Source organism: Bos javanicus, chromosome 24, assembly GCF_032452875.1.
Source record: "Bos javanicus breed banteng chromosome 24, ARS-OSU_banteng_1.0, whole genome shotgun sequence".
Taxonomy (NCBI): Eukaryota; Metazoa; Chordata; class Mammalia; order Artiodactyla; family Bovidae; genus Bos; species Bos javanicus.
The window spans coordinates 46,294,330-46,309,803 of NC_083891.1; the positions used below are offsets into that span (position 1 = coordinate 46,294,330).

Below are 15,474 nucleotides of genomic sequence, written 5' to 3' on the forward strand. Positions count from 1 at the left end.
CTGCATATGTTAAATAAGCAGGGTGACAATATACAGCCTTGATGTACTCCTTTTCCTATTTGGGACCAGTCTGTTGTTCCACGTCCAGTTCTAACTGTTGCTTCCTGACCTGCATACAAATTTCTCAAGAGGCAGATCAGGTGGTCTGGTATTCCCATCTCTTTCAGAATCTGTTGCTACAGCTGCTGTGCCAGCCAGGAGAGAATAAACATGTCTCCAGTTTCTACAGCTCCTTGAGTCTCTTAGCTCAAGCCTTGCCTACCCTGGGTTCATTGAACAGTGTGCACAGTGAGATACAATGAGACAATTGGCATCACGAACAGGATCAACAAGACAAAGTCACACCCCCCAGGACCTCAGAATGTGATTGTTTTTGGAGGTTGGACATTTAAAGAGGTAAACAAGATAAAATGAGGTCATATGTGTGGACCTTCATCCAGTATGACGGGTGTCCTTTTAAGAAGAGACTAGGACACAGACAGGATCACAAACAGAGAAAAGGTCGTCTGAGAAGATGCTCATTTACAAGGCAAGGAGAGAGGTCTCAGGAGAAAGCCAACCTGCCAACACCTTGATCTTGAACTTCTGCTTCCAGAACTATGAGAAAATAAATTTCCACTGTTTCAAAATCCCAGTCTATGGTATTTTGTTACAACAGCCCAAGCAGACTAATTCGCTACTCTAGAACAATGGTAGAAGTGGGGCATCTAGAGAATGACCAGGGGACACAGTACAAAAGAGTAATGTGAACAAAGCCAACAGAAGATGCAAATGAGCTGGGACAGAGGTCCCCCTATGAGCAGTGTGAGCTTTGAGGCTGGAAGTGCAGAGAGAGTCAGGAGAACGTCCCCTCTTGCTAGCCCCACAGCCGTGAGGACAGAAAACTGGGTTTGGGGAGAAGAGGAGTCATGCTTTAGTCAAGGCAAGGGAGAGATGGAGGTAAAAGAACAGCCTGGACATTTAAGTAAAAGTGGCAGCTTTCTCTCTGGGAAAAAAAAAAAAAATCTCACTAGAATGAGAGCATACTGGAATTTTAAAGATTTAACCAAACATAAAATTGTCACCAATAAAGCGTGGGGAGAGGGATGAATATAGACAACAGCAGCCAAATTTCAGAAGCTGGGGCACAGCTAGAAAAGTGACTAATGCCTTAGCACAGTGGGTCCTCACCGGGACCCCTAGCAATTTGTTGGATAAACAAATTCCTGAGCTTCCCACCCCAGACCCACTGAATTAGAAAATCCATGGGTGGGGCACAGCAATCTGTGTTTCAAGAAGCCTTCTAGGTGATAATGCTGAAGTTTGAGGTCCCATGACTTAACAGACGGAGAGAATTGATTAGAGCAGTCAGTTGTGAAATTCACGAAGCAACCTTGCAAAAAGTCTCAGGAATGACAGCACCAGGTAACTTCAGAAATGGGGAGTGAGGAGCTAATCTCATGAAGACTGGTTGGCAGGATTTAGAAAACAGATCTCAAGCCCCTCTCCTCAATTGTTCATATCTACAGGCTCAATTCTGGCACATAAAGAGGGCAGACCAGGTAACAGTAGGTGTATTTCTGCCTTGGGCTATGTTTTATATAAAGTCCTAATTGGAGGCTGAGCAGGGATCATATTATTTATCATATTTTCAGGGAGATGACTGCCTTGCTGCCAAAGAAACTACTACTGAATGTGAAAAGGCCAAGTACAGTCACTGACAAGGTAAGAGATCTTGTTCTAGGTCCCACTCTGCCTCTAACTGTATCATCAGGGTAAGAACTTCCTCGGTTTCCTTACCTGCATCAAGCTATTCTAAGGATCTTTGAACACAAATATTCCATAGTCATATATTTTAATTAAAATTGAAGAAGCATCATAAAATAGTACTAATTGCAAGCATTGCCTAATTGAACTAACAGGGTGATCCTTCTTTAATGTATATATATAGAGAGAGAGACAGCTTCTATTGGATGTGCAAATGCCTGAGAAGTGACATTATCCAGATACTTAGAAGGACTTCAGGAACGATGGGTGATGTTGTTTTCTATATAGTCTTAACTTTCTGCAATTTTTCAAATTAATTTTGCACTTAATTATCTTAAGTGCTAATTCTGATCAATTGCTAATATTTGCTTGCAGTGCCATATTGAGGGCCATAAAGCTCACTTCAGACTCGATGGGAAAGAATGATGTGATTGCTCAGTAATATCTGCCAAGGGAAAAGGATAGGACATATGCCATGTGCTTGCCAGCACTGTGGTGGTACAACCTAGAAGCAAAATGGTCTCGCTTACCTCTTTGACTGTGGATGACTTCAGATTAAAAGCTCAGCTCTCCCCTACTAGCCTCAAATAGAAATAGAGGATTCACAAGGGAGCAGTCGAGTATGGCTGTAAGAACCCAGATCCAGCCTTCCTTTTTTGAAGAGCATCTCATGAATAATTTGAAGAGGATGCTTCTCCAGAGTGTCTGGAGAAATATTGTTCAGTGTGGATTCTTCTCGTCATCTCACAGCCAACCTGAAGACCCAGAAATCTCCCCCTTCTCACCCATACCCATCATCATAGAGCTTTAGCATCATGCCTTGGAGATGGCTCCTACAAGCCTATCTTGAGTATAGGATCTTATAAACTCATTCCTCATTCAGAGGGAGCCTGATTCTGCATAGCGGACAAGACTACAGCTCATAAGTCAGACTCCTATTGGCACACACACCCCCCATACCACTACCTCCCCCAGGATAAGAGCCCGTCCGTACTTACTGCCCATTATCCTCCGTACCGTTGGGCCTTCGGCAGTCATCTCCCTAACAATCTCATTGTCATCCTCATTGGCATCCAGCCAGCGATTACAGTTGAAGTTATACTTGTCCTTGGTCAGAGTGTTCAGCAGGGTCATCTGGAATGAAGTCCTGGGGTGAGCAAGTGGGTGTACTAGAGATACTCATCCATGCCTTGAGGTTCCTGTTCTGCTAGTTCATCTCAAGGAGGATGAGGCCATCCCCCCAGAGAGGACTCTTGTGGAAGATGGAGTGCCAAATTAATATTTATCCCTCTGGTCCCCTAGAGACCCACAGTTGCCTGGCGACCAGGTGACTGGGACACAAGGCAAGTCTCTTGAAACCTAAGCATCTTTTTAGCCTACTTTGGAAGTCCTGTCCTCATCAGGAATTCCGTGCGTCATGTGTCCAATTTTAGGTCTCACTGTAACCCTTCCCCATCCACACTCCAAACAGATAAAGGCAAGCTAACAAGACAAGGTCATTAGAAAGAAACCATGTTGGTTCCTCTCCCAATCACCTTCCAACCCCAAGATGGTCATCTCACCTTTTCTAAATGCCATCCAGAACCAGGATTCCTTTTATCATGCCATACCCGAATCTTATAAAACCTGCCAAGGTCTGGGAGCTCAATCTATGGTGAGAAATAACAAGGTTTGCATGGACAGAATCAAGTGAAATGTATTTATCCTCACAGCTGAGCCCCTGCCAGGAGGGCACCTGCTTTGAGTTGTTTTTTCAGCATCAAGGCAGGGTTTACTTCAAACCACCCTCATATACTCTATCTTTTTGTGCTCCTTTAACCAATGGCACATGAGGCCGAGACAGCTGTAGATCCAGGGTTCAGCCTGGGCTGGTGAAACTGAACAAAAATAACTGACCCACAGTAGGATCCTGACTAAAGGAAATCTTCCAAATGATAAGCTTTCAGTTACAAAATCTATATGGCAGCCCTGCAAATTAACACAGGCCCACAGCCCCAGGACTCTGCTGGGCACTGAAACGGACAAAAAGATCAATACAGTGGTCATGCCCTCTCCCAGGGGCTCAAAATCTAGCTGAGAAGACAAATACATAACGAGCAGTGAACTGAAGGTATAATAGAAGCTCCAACAGGGTGCTCTGAAAAGAGAGCCACGAATTACAAAATTATTCTTACCTAAAGGTCAGAGCAGCACTTCCGTTGGCAAAACAAGCCCTGCTCTACTTATATACATATCGGAAATTTAAAGCTGAACTTACTTTTAAATGTTCTAAAATGTATACTTTTCCTTAAATTGGCTCCTCACTCTAATTCAGTCCAGGTTGGGCTGTTTGACACTAACTGTGCTCAGGGTCTCTGTTCTACAATGATTCCCCAAGTCGCCAGGCTCCTGGATGCCCAAAGCCATTCCATACTTGCTTCTTCTCCCGTGCTTTGTTTGGAACTGTTTGATTCAGATAAAGGGCCAGATCTAAACTACACCCCAATGCATTGCCTGTAGATTAAATGTGGCACTCCTGCAGGGGTCTGGGGACTCTATGTTACCTTTTTGTCTTCAAACTTGATCCAAACCTGGCTTCGAAAACCAGAATCCCATGACAAATGCATCTTACACCCCTTCCTCCTTCCTCCTTCCTCCATCCCACCCCATCACACTTCCTTCCTACCCTAAATTTCTCAATTATGCCGGGTTTGAACCACTTGTTGTTGGGATTCAGAAGGATCTCATCTGTCCGCCCCTTCTGCCCATAAATCTGGATGAAGATAGGAGAGTTGGAACCAGCTTTCTTCAAGTCAGTTGTCCAGACCCACAGGGACCATGGGAATTCTGCAGAGATAGGTCCAGTTGCACCATAAACTTCAAAAAGTGAAAAGATTTTCATGCTTCCAGTGGGGAAAATGAGCACATCAAAGGTGATCAAGACTGAAATGCAGGTTGTATGCAGTCGTGTCCCACTCTCCCATTATGTAATAGCAAGTACCAAATTTAGGGAATGACGGATTCCTTGCTATTTCAAAGTGCGTGCCTTAATGTTCATTTCTTTAAAATTAATTAATATTTTAATTGGAAGATTAAAACTTATATTGTGATGGCTTTTGCCATACATCAACATGAATAAGCCGTAGGTATACATGTGTCCCCCTCATCTGAACCCCCTTCCCAGGTCCCTCCCCACTCTATCCCTCTAGCTTGTTCCGGAGCACTGGCTTTGGGTCCCCTGCTTTGTGCATTGAACTCACATTGGTCATCTGTTTTACATATGATAATGTATATGTTTCAATGTTATTCTCTCAAATCATCCCACCCTTGCCTTCTCCCACTGAGTCCAAAAGTCTGTTCCTTATGTCTGTGTCTCCTGGTGAGAGTCTGTTAGTAAGTTTAAAGTAGGGGCAAGAATAGACTCCACCCAGACTGTGGCCAATACATTCAGAGTGCACTCTGTTCGACCATTCAGTTCAACAACTAGCCCATCACAGCAGCGTATCAATTTGGGGCTGCCGAAGTATCTACCTTGGTGCCATGAATATAACTGTGTGGCCTGTGCCTTGGAGAACTGAGCTCCCTGGGGGACCCTTTCCTTTCCAGAAGAAAACAGAAGCAGGAGGACCCAGTGGTCTGATCCTGGCCTTTGTTGGCTCCAGGCCCCTCCACCTACTTTTCAGTCTCTTCTTCCTGAGAGACACCATCTCATAGAGCTGCCTCTCGATCAGTCCATCCGCCTTCTTCTCATCCAGCCAGTTGCTGCAAGGGAAGGTCTGCTGGACGCCAGTGAAGGGGCACAGAATCACCACCTGGGGGGGAAGATGACATCTTCTGCAGCGAGTCCCCTGACCGGGACTTCCTTGCAATGTTCAACAGCCTCCTTAGCCTCACCTTTAGGGTCATATAGCCTATCTCATTAAATTTTGGATCAAGAAATACCTCCTCTAGGAAATCTTCCCAAAAAGGTATCATACATACTCCAATTTACTAGTGCAAATATCAAACATTTTTCCCTATACACACACTCTTTTTGAGCACCATACTTCCTTGTGTGCATCCTAAAGTCTCAGTCTGAACCAAACAACTAGAATACTAAATTAATACCCTACATTTGTCTTATGGAAAAAGTCAATCACATAAAAGATAATTAATATCTATAATTTAATATGAAAACTAACCACCCCCTTCAGAGCTTGATCCTTATTCAACCTTCTCTCCTACACCTTGTCCATCTCTACTCACATTCTGAAATCATAGGTTTAGAACATGGCAGTCTATCTAACCCAGACACACCTAGATGCTTTGAAGAGAAGCAGAATGCCAAAGACAGGGATCTTAGGAACATCAAGAAAAAAACAGACAAATGGCAACTGGACTAATGGAAGCCAGATGATATTGGGGGATAAGGGAATTAGAATTCAGTCTAGAGTTCTATATCCCAAAACTTCTTTCAGGAATGAAAATGAAATAAAAATAATTTTCAGATTAACTAAAACAGAGTTTACCACCGATAGACCTTATTTAACCAAAGGAACTTCTAAAGGAAGTTTAGCAGTAAGAAGAAATCTGACACCAGAAAAGAGGTCTTCAGTGCAAGAAGAATTGGCAAGCAAACACACTGGCAAATCTGAACAAATAATGACTCTACAAAACAACATATATTGTGTGGATTTAAAAATAATTTAAAATAGAACTAAAATACTAGGCAAAAATAGCATACAACCTAGATGCAGGATTATTATCATTAGAAATTTCTGAGATTCTTGAATTGTCTAAGAGGGAAACAGAGATGGTGATTAAATTTAGGTCTTTTCACAGTAAGTATGTATGCTAAAATTTCAATAGTAACCACTAAAAAACCAGAAATAGTGTATAATTTCCAAATCACTATCAAGGAAACTGATCAATTTATCAAAAAAAGAGAAGAAAAGTAAAAGCAGGATAAACAGACATGTCAGTTATAATAAATACAAGTGGACTAAATTTATGAAAAAGATAGTATCAGATTGGATTGTGGCATAGATTCAATTCACCAGAAGGTTAAAATAACTCTATATTTCATAATGTAGCTTCAAACCATACACAGCGAAAACTGTTAGTTCTATAGTAAGAAATTTAAATATCTACCATTGACATTGGAAATTTCAACACATCTGTCTTAGTAGTTAATAAATCAAATAGACAAAATGCTATCAAGGAGATAGAAGATTCAAATAACAAAAGTAGCAAACTGAATTTATAAATAAAATCAAAATCTTAAATTCAGCTGTTGGAATTATGTGCATAGGTTGAAGTGCATTGTAAAGTAAATCTCAAAAAAATTTAAATAGCATCATTAATGTTTCCTGATTAAAACAATATTGAAATAAATAACAAAAACATAAAAAGCAAAATGTATTTGGAACCTAAAAATTACATTTCAAAATAAATAATGGGTAATGAAAGAATTTCAAATGGAATGACAAATAAGAACCAAAAAAGCACAAATCATAGAAGAAAAAATTGATAAATTGCCTTTCATCAATATTAAAAGCTTCTGCTCTTCAAAAACATTAAGAAAACGAAAAGGCAAATTATGGAGAACAGTATGGAGAGTCCTTAAAAAACTAGGAATAAAGCTACCATATGACCCAGCAACCCCACTACTGGGCATAAACCATGAGAAAATCATAATATAAAATAGACACATGTACCCCAGTGCTCACTACAGTACTGTTTACAAAAACCAGGGCCTGGAAGCAACCTAGACGTCCATCAGCGGATGAATGGATAAGAAAGTTGTGGTGCATATAAACAACGAAATGTTACTCAGCCACAAAAAGGAGTGAATTTGAGTCCGTTGTGGCGAGTTGGATGGACCTTGAGCCTCTCATACAAAGTAAAGTCAGTCAGAAAGAGAAAAACAAGTGTCGTATATTAACTCATATACATGGAATCTGGGGAAAATGGGACTGATGTACCTACTGCAGAGAAGGAAGGAAGACACAGATGTAGAGAATGGGCTTGTGGATGCAGCAGGGGAAGGAGCGGGTGGGTTGAGGTGAGAAAGTAACTTCAACATGTATGTACTACAGGGTGTAAAATAACAGCTAGCCCAGCCTGACCTGGGGGGGGGGGGGAGAGGGAAGGAGGCTCCAAAGACAGCGGGGATATATTTATATCTAATTGGGTCTTCCCCGGTGGCTCAGTGGTAAAGAATACACCTACAGTGCAGTAGATGTGGGTTTGATCCATGGGTTGGGAAGGTGCCCTGGAGGAGAGCATGGCAACCCTCTCCAGGATTCTTGCCTGGAGAATCTCATGGACAGAGGAACCTGGCAGGTTACAGTCCATAGCGTTGCAAAGAGTTGGACACAACTGAGCAACTGAGCACACACATATATAATTATGACTGATTAGTGTTGTTGTATGGCAGAAACCAACACATTATAAAGCAATTTGGTTTCAATTAAAAAATAAATTAAAAAAAGAAAATGAGAAGGCAACCCACATACTGGGAGATTGTTTATATATAATGTATATCATGGGCTTCTCTGGTGGCTTAGATAATAAAGAATCTGCCTGCAATGTGAAAGACCCAGGTCTGATCCCTGGGTCGGGAAGATCCCCTGGAGAAGGGAATGGCGACCCACTCGAGTATTCTTGCCTGGAGAATTTCATGGACACAGCAGCCTGGTGGGCTACAGTCCATGGGATCCCAAAGAGTTGGATATCATATTTAAAATACATATTATATAACATAATTATATATTATATATTCATATATAGATATATAGCTCTGTCATAGAACGTGAATCAAGAATACACAAAGAACTCACAATTCAACAATAAAAAGATAAAAAAAATTAAAAGAGGTAAAAAGAAAGGAAGATATACAAATGATCAATAAGAATATAAAAAAATAATGTTCAATGTAAGTGGTCATCAGAGGCATGTAGATTAAAACCAAATTAAATTCCATTACATATCCATAAAAATACCTAAAAATTTTAAAGACTGGCATTACTAAGTGATGGTGAGGCTATAAAACAACTGGGATTTTCATACAATGCTGGTGGGCATACAAAATTGTGTAGCCCCTTTGAATATAGTCTAAAAGACTTTTGTAAATTAAATGCATATTTACCATAGAATACAGAAATTCGACTCTTAGGTATTTACCCGATAAAATTACAAACATGCCCGTTAAAAAACTTGGACATGAATGTTCATAGCACTTCATTCATAGTAGCAAATAAAAAACAAAACCTGGAAATGACCTAAACATACACAAATAGTTGAATGAATAAACAAAATCTTGTATATCCTTACAATGGAATACTACTTAACAATAAGAAGAAAGAAGTACTAATACCTGAAACAGTGCTAGAGAAGACAAATCTAATCTTTAATGACTGAAATGGGATCCGTGGTTGCTTGGAATTGTGGAGATTGACTGGGAGGGAGAACAAGGAACATGCTGGGTAATGGAAACATTTCATATATTAATTCTGGTAATGGTTACATGAGTGTATATGAATTCATTAAAACTCAAAGAGCAGTACAGTTCAAAATAATGCCTTTTTATTTATGCCAGTTATACCCCAACGAAGTTGAATTTTAAAATGAAACAATAAAATCAAACTGAGTGATAACAGAAGTATAATATGGGGTACGGGTACAGCACTACTTTGAGAGAAAATTATAGTATCAAAATTTATACTATGAGAAAAGAAGAAGGCTGAAATTGAATGAGCTAAGAATACAATTTAAGAATTTATAAAAAATAGCAACAACTGAAACCCAGAGAAATTTAGAAGAGATAATAAAGAACAATAAAATAGAAAATAAAGATAGAATATAAACAAAGAAAAATGTTGGTTATATGAAAGGACTAAATAAACTTTTGTGAGAATTATATTTTTAAAAAGCAAGAATATCTGAATAACTGATGTTAGGAATGAAAATAAGATTATAATTACAGATGTAGTGGAGGTTAAAAGGTAAGGAAATACTGTATATGACTTTATATCAGGACAGTTGAAGTCTACAAATACACACATTCCAAGAAAAATATAGCTCATTCAGATTGAAGAGAAAATGGAAAGCTTGAATAATTCTATAACTGCCAGGCTTCTCTGTCCACGAGATTTTCCCCAGCAAGAATACTGCTATTTCCTCCTCAAGCAGATCTTCCCAACCCAGGATCAAACTTGTGACTCACATATCTCCTGCGTTGCAGACAGGTTCTTTTACCACTAAGCCACCGGGGAAGCCCCAATTTTATAACTAAGAAAACAAAAACACAACTTTCTTTTTTTAAATCAGTAATTCTCTCTCTCTTGCAGATGTGCACACACAATCCCACACTATCTTGACCAGATCACTGCATTTTACCTTCTTTCAGGAGAAGAAATGCTTCTCATTTTATTCTAAGATCAAACCTCACAAGGACTGTATGAGAAAGGAAAATCAAAGGCCAATGTCACTCATGGACATTAGTATGTAATATATTCTATATAAAATGTTGGATAATCAATTTCAGAAACATAAAATTAAAATTCATTATGACCAAGTTTGGCTTATAGAAGTTCAGGGTTGGTCTACCATAAGAACTGGTAATTCACCATAATAAATAAAAAAGAAAAACCATTTTGACTATCTAATCAAGTACAGAAAAAGCAATAGATAAAGTTTAACACCAATTCAGAATAAAAACTCTTAACAATAAAACTATAAATGATCAGTCTTAATAACAGAGTTTAGCAAGATAACTATATGTAAACAATATACAAAAGTACTTCTCTATCTGTCTACACCAGCCAAAAACAAATAAATAAATAGTTTTTAAAGAGATACCATTTATAATAGCAACAAAAGTTTCTATGAATATATTTACAAAAACATGTAAGACCTTTATTAAGAAAAACATAAAACTACACTGAGAATTATTAAAAAGCTAAATTTTAAGGGGTTGTATATGTTCATAAATAGGAAAAGTTAGTAGAGTAACAATGTCAGTTCTTCCAAATAGGTCTACAGACCCAGTTGCATTCTGTTCAACAGTTTTTCATGGAACTTGGCAAAAAAATTCTAAAATTTCTATGGACGATAAAGGCTTATGGATAGGTCAATATATACCTGAGGAAGAAGAATAAAGTGGGCCCTAGCAGACACCAAGACTTAGTGTAAAGGTGTAAAGTGAAGATAGTGAGTAATGCATTAGTGCAGGAATAAACTAAATCAATAAATGGAACAGCCTAGAGAGCTCAGAGACAAATCATGTATTTGGGGAATTTGACATGTGACAGTTGCTCTTTCAGAATAGTGGGGAAGGGATTACTATTTAGTTAACCAGTGCTTCCTAGACTTCTTTAATGATAAGAATTACCTAAAGCATGTATAAATACTCAGATTACCTGGAAATTCTGACTCAGTAGGTTTGGGTTTGAGCCCAGGATTCTATTTTTAGAAATAATTCCAGGTGATTCTTAACCTTACTCAGATTTTTAAAGTCCTTCAATAAATGTTGGTGGGACATTTAAATATCTATATAGAAAAAGATAAAGTTGGATCCCCACCTCATACAAATATCAATGCCTGATATATTAAAGATGCAAATATATAAACAAGAAAACCAAACTCTACAGATTTTAGAAGAGGATATAGGAAAATGTCTTTAGAACTTTAGGAGAAGTAAAATTTTTTTCAAAATGCATTAACCATAAAGGAAAAGATAAGACAGATTACTTTTAATTTAAATCTCCTCTCCTTCAAAAAACATGGCAAACTACAAAAAGATATTTTAACATATACTATCAAAAATACTATCAATCCTAGACCACTTTACCTGCCTCCTGAGAAACCTGTATTCAGGACAAGAAGCAACAGTTAGTACTGGACATGGAACAACGGACTGGTTCCAAATTGGGAAAGGAGTACGTCAAAGCTGTATATTGTCACCCTGCTTGTTTAACTTATATGCAGAGTACATCATGTGAAATGTCAGACTGGATGAAGCACAAGCTGGAATCAAGATTGCTGGGAGAAATACCAATAACCCCAGATATGCATATGACACCCCCTAAAGGCAGAAAGAGAAGAGGAACTAAGGAGCCTCTTGATGAGGGTGAAAGAGAAGAGTGAAAAAGCTGGCTTAATTTCACATTAAAAAAACGAAGATCAGGGCATCCAGTCCCACCACTTCATGGCAAATAGAAGGTGAGAAAGTGGAAACAGTGACAGATTTTATTTGCTTGGGCTCCAAAATCACTGCAGACGGCAACTGCAGCCATGAAATTAAAAGACATTTGTTCTTGGAAGAAAAGCTATGACAAAACTAGACAGTGAAGTAAAAAACAGAGACATCAATTTACCAACAAAAGTCCATACAGTGAAAGCTGTGGTTTTCCCAGTAGTTATGTACAGATGTGAGAGTTGAACCATAAAGAAAGCTGAGCACCAAAGAAATGATGATTTCAAAATGTGGTTCTGGAGGACTCTTGAGAGTCCATTGGACAGCAAGGAGATCAAACCAGTCAATCCTAAAGGAAATCAAGCCTGAATATTCATTGGAAGGACTGATGCTGAAGCTGAAGCTCCAGTACCTTGGCCACATGATGCGAAGAGTTGATTCATTGGAAAAGACACTGATGCTGGGAAAGACTGAGGGGAAGAGAAGAAGAAGGAAATAGATAATAAGATGGTTGTATAGCATCACTGACTCAATGGACATGAGTTTGAGCAAGCTCTGGGAGATAGTGAGGGACAGGGAAGCCTGGTGCGCTGCAGTTCATGGGGTTTCGGAGAGCTGGACGTGACTTGGTGACTGAACAACAATAATACTATCAATAAAGATTTACTCTCTGGATTTAATAAAGAACTCCTAAAAATAAATCCAGCAATATACTATTCAACAGAAAAATCAGCAAAAGACATGAACAGGCATTTTCCATAAAGGGAAATATGAATGGACAGTAAAGAAATGAAGAGATGTTCAACTTCAGTAGTAATCATGAAAATAAAAATTAAAACCACAAGAAGATCAGTTTATATACCCAAAATGGTGCAAATTTAAAATTCAGGCAATATCTAGTGTTGACAAGGATGTCTGGAACAAAATATATCGTATAAATGGCTGATAGAATAAAATGGTGCAACTGATTTGGAAAACAAACTGGAATTCTTTGGAAACAATTAAGCTTCAGAATGGAGAAGGTAAGGGCAACCCACTCCAGTACTCTTGCCTGGAAAATCCCATGGGTGGAGGAGCCTGGTAGGCTGCAGTCCATGGGGTCACTAAGAGTCGAACATGACTGAGCGACTTCACTTTCACTTTTCACTTTCATGCATTGGAGAAGGAAATGGCAACCCACTTGTGTTCTTGCCTGGAGAATCCCAGGGACGGCAGAGCCTGGTGGGCTGCCGTCTATGGGGTCGCAGAGTCGGACACAACTGAAGTGACTTAGCAGAAAGTTTCAGAAATGAATATTCACTTACAGCCTAGAACATCCATCCTGAGAAGCTCCTGCATAGTTGTACAAAAATGTACATACAACAGTTTCATGAAAGTATTGTTTATAGTAGCAAAAATCAAGAAACAACCCCAAAATGTCTATCAATAGAAGAACAGACAAATAAATTGAAATCGATTCATGCAATGGAGTAGATGGTAAATGGATGGTCTAGTTTCTGCTATCGATTCAGATGATCTCTAAAGCATAATGTTGAGTGAAAACTGCCAGTAACCAACAATATACACACAGACAAAATTCTTAATAGTATATGTTCTTTGGGAGAGAGAGGATTATATGATTGGGGAAAGACACAGAGGAGTTTCAGAAGCATTGGAAATATTCTTTTAAGTTAAGTGATAGGCAAAATTAACATTTGAGCTTTTAAATCATTCTCTATATCTTACTTTTATTATGTATACTCTTTAAAGCATAAGTATTCCACAATTAAAATCATGTATTTAAAAATACTTGTTGATGGAGCCATTTAAAAACTAAAGTGGAACACTGCATCAGGAGTCAGGACAGACTATAACCATCAGCTGAACACCCCTGGATCACCTACCCTGTGTCTGGTCCCTGGTTGCATGTACAGAGCAGCCCCCATTCCCAACCATCAGGTAGACAAGACAGATGGGCGTGTTACCATCCCAGCGTCCCCGTGAAAGGGATTTCCCATGTTCTTTGTAACTCGTCCAAAGGAAGTAGGAAATAGGATTCAGATTAGAGTTTGTAGCTGCAAGTGAGGGGTTTCCCTGGTGGCTCAGTGGTAAAGTGCATCTTTCTGTGTTAAGGGTCAGCAGTAAAGAAGCCGCCTGCCAATTCAGGAGACTCTGGTTCAATCCCTGGGTTAGGAAGATCCCTTGGAGAAAGAAAGGGCCACCCACTCCAGTATTCTTGCCTGGGAAATCCCATGGACAGAGGAACCTTGTGGGCTACATTCAATGGGGTCACAAAAGAGTCGGACACAACTTGGTGACTAAAACAACAGAACAACAACAATCTGCAAAGTGAAGAGAGTGTCTGAATCAGGCCAGGGTCTCCCTTACCTTCTCACAGTACCAGCCTCTGTTGACGCCCACATTGCCATGTCCTATGGAAACCCGGCTCAGGGGGCTGAGGAGGACAGCCAACTCAATATTGAAGATATCTGTGCGGCCACGGTCAAACACACCGCCCTCCAGGAAGATCTTCCCGCTGTTCTTATTCCCTCTGGCCCCATACATGACCAAGTAGATTTTGGATTTGGTGCCGGCCCCCCGGACATCCCCGGTGAAGACGGTGACAACATATGATATGGCTGGTATGGAAACAAGGGGAGGAGGAGGGGTCAGTGCAGGCTGGTAACGATGTCCTACCCACCTTCTCCCGCACCTAGCCATACCTCTGCCATACACCCCTATCCCCCCTAAATCCTCTTCCTCTGATGACATCCAGTGCCCTCTCCACTTCACTTTTATCTTTTTCAGAGTTGGGGTGCCAGGGCATCTGACTTTAGGAACAAACTGTAGGTTACAGGAAGCTGTCAGGCATGATTACAGGAAACTAACAAAGAGAAGGAAGAGCTTGGGTTGGCTCAGAATAGTACTTATTATGAATGCTAATTACCATGTGCATATTATTAATAGCTGCCGGATGAATTCTATTGTGTCTCATTTAATTATAATAGTCAACTCGATTAATAGAGATTTATATTCGGGGCTCTCTGACTCATGGAGCTTGCTCTTTTGCTCATAACTTGAAGTGCAACTCTAATAATGGGCACCAATGGCCTTCTTGACCACCTGACATGGTGAGATGTCAGGAGACTGAGGGAGGGAGCTGGGCCATCTGGGTTTGGTCAGTCAGAGGCAATGTGAGGACACAGAGTTCTGGAGAAGAGTCAGCAAGGGGGATTAAATGCCGAGATGAGACAGGGTAAAGGAAAACACCAAAGACAAGCATTTGGACAGGAAACGACAGGAAATGCTGTTAAGGTCAGGCCTGCATTTTTTTCACTCTGTCCAGGATTCTAAGTGGTACTTTGAACCTTATTAGTCCTCCACCTCCCTTTCGTCCTAACTTCATCCCCTCATCTCAGAGAAATAAAACATCTCTGGGAGATAGCACATTATTCATTCATAATTTGCACCTTCCCTTACTCAACAAACATTTACTGAATGTTTACTATATAACAGGCCTTGGGAGAACGTGACGATAAAAAGTAATAGCTACCGCCCTCAAAGAGGGGCCTCCAGCTTTACAACGTGTGGCC

General features: G+C 39.9%; 1 protein-coding gene and 1 long non-coding RNA gene across 2 annotated transcripts in view; one reads left to right on the forward strand and one right to left on the reverse strand.

Annotated features, from left to right (window-relative positions):
• The window catches only part of LOC133237710 (uncharacterized), a 485,111-nt gene that overhangs the window by 295,773 nt on the left and 173,864 nt on the right, over window positions 1-15,474 (forward strand). The window lies entirely within an intron of this gene.
• LOXHD1 (lipoxygenase homology PLAT domains 1) overlaps window positions 1-15,474 on the reverse strand; it is a 210,190-nt gene that overhangs the window by 135,562 nt on the left and 59,154 nt on the right. Inside the window, exons 8-12 of the mRNA XM_061400078.1 lie at window positions 14,270-14,520; window positions 5,402-5,537; window positions 4,412-4,572; window positions 3,309-3,395; window positions 2,745-2,880 (exon numbers count right to left, since the gene is read on the reverse strand). Coding sequence (XP_061256062.1) covers window positions 2,745-2,880; window positions 3,309-3,395; window positions 4,412-4,572; window positions 5,402-5,537; window positions 14,270-14,520 — 771 coding nt within the window. The remainder of the gene's footprint in view (window positions 1-2,744; window positions 2,881-3,308; window positions 3,396-4,411; window positions 4,573-5,401; window positions 5,538-14,269; window positions 14,521-15,474) is intronic.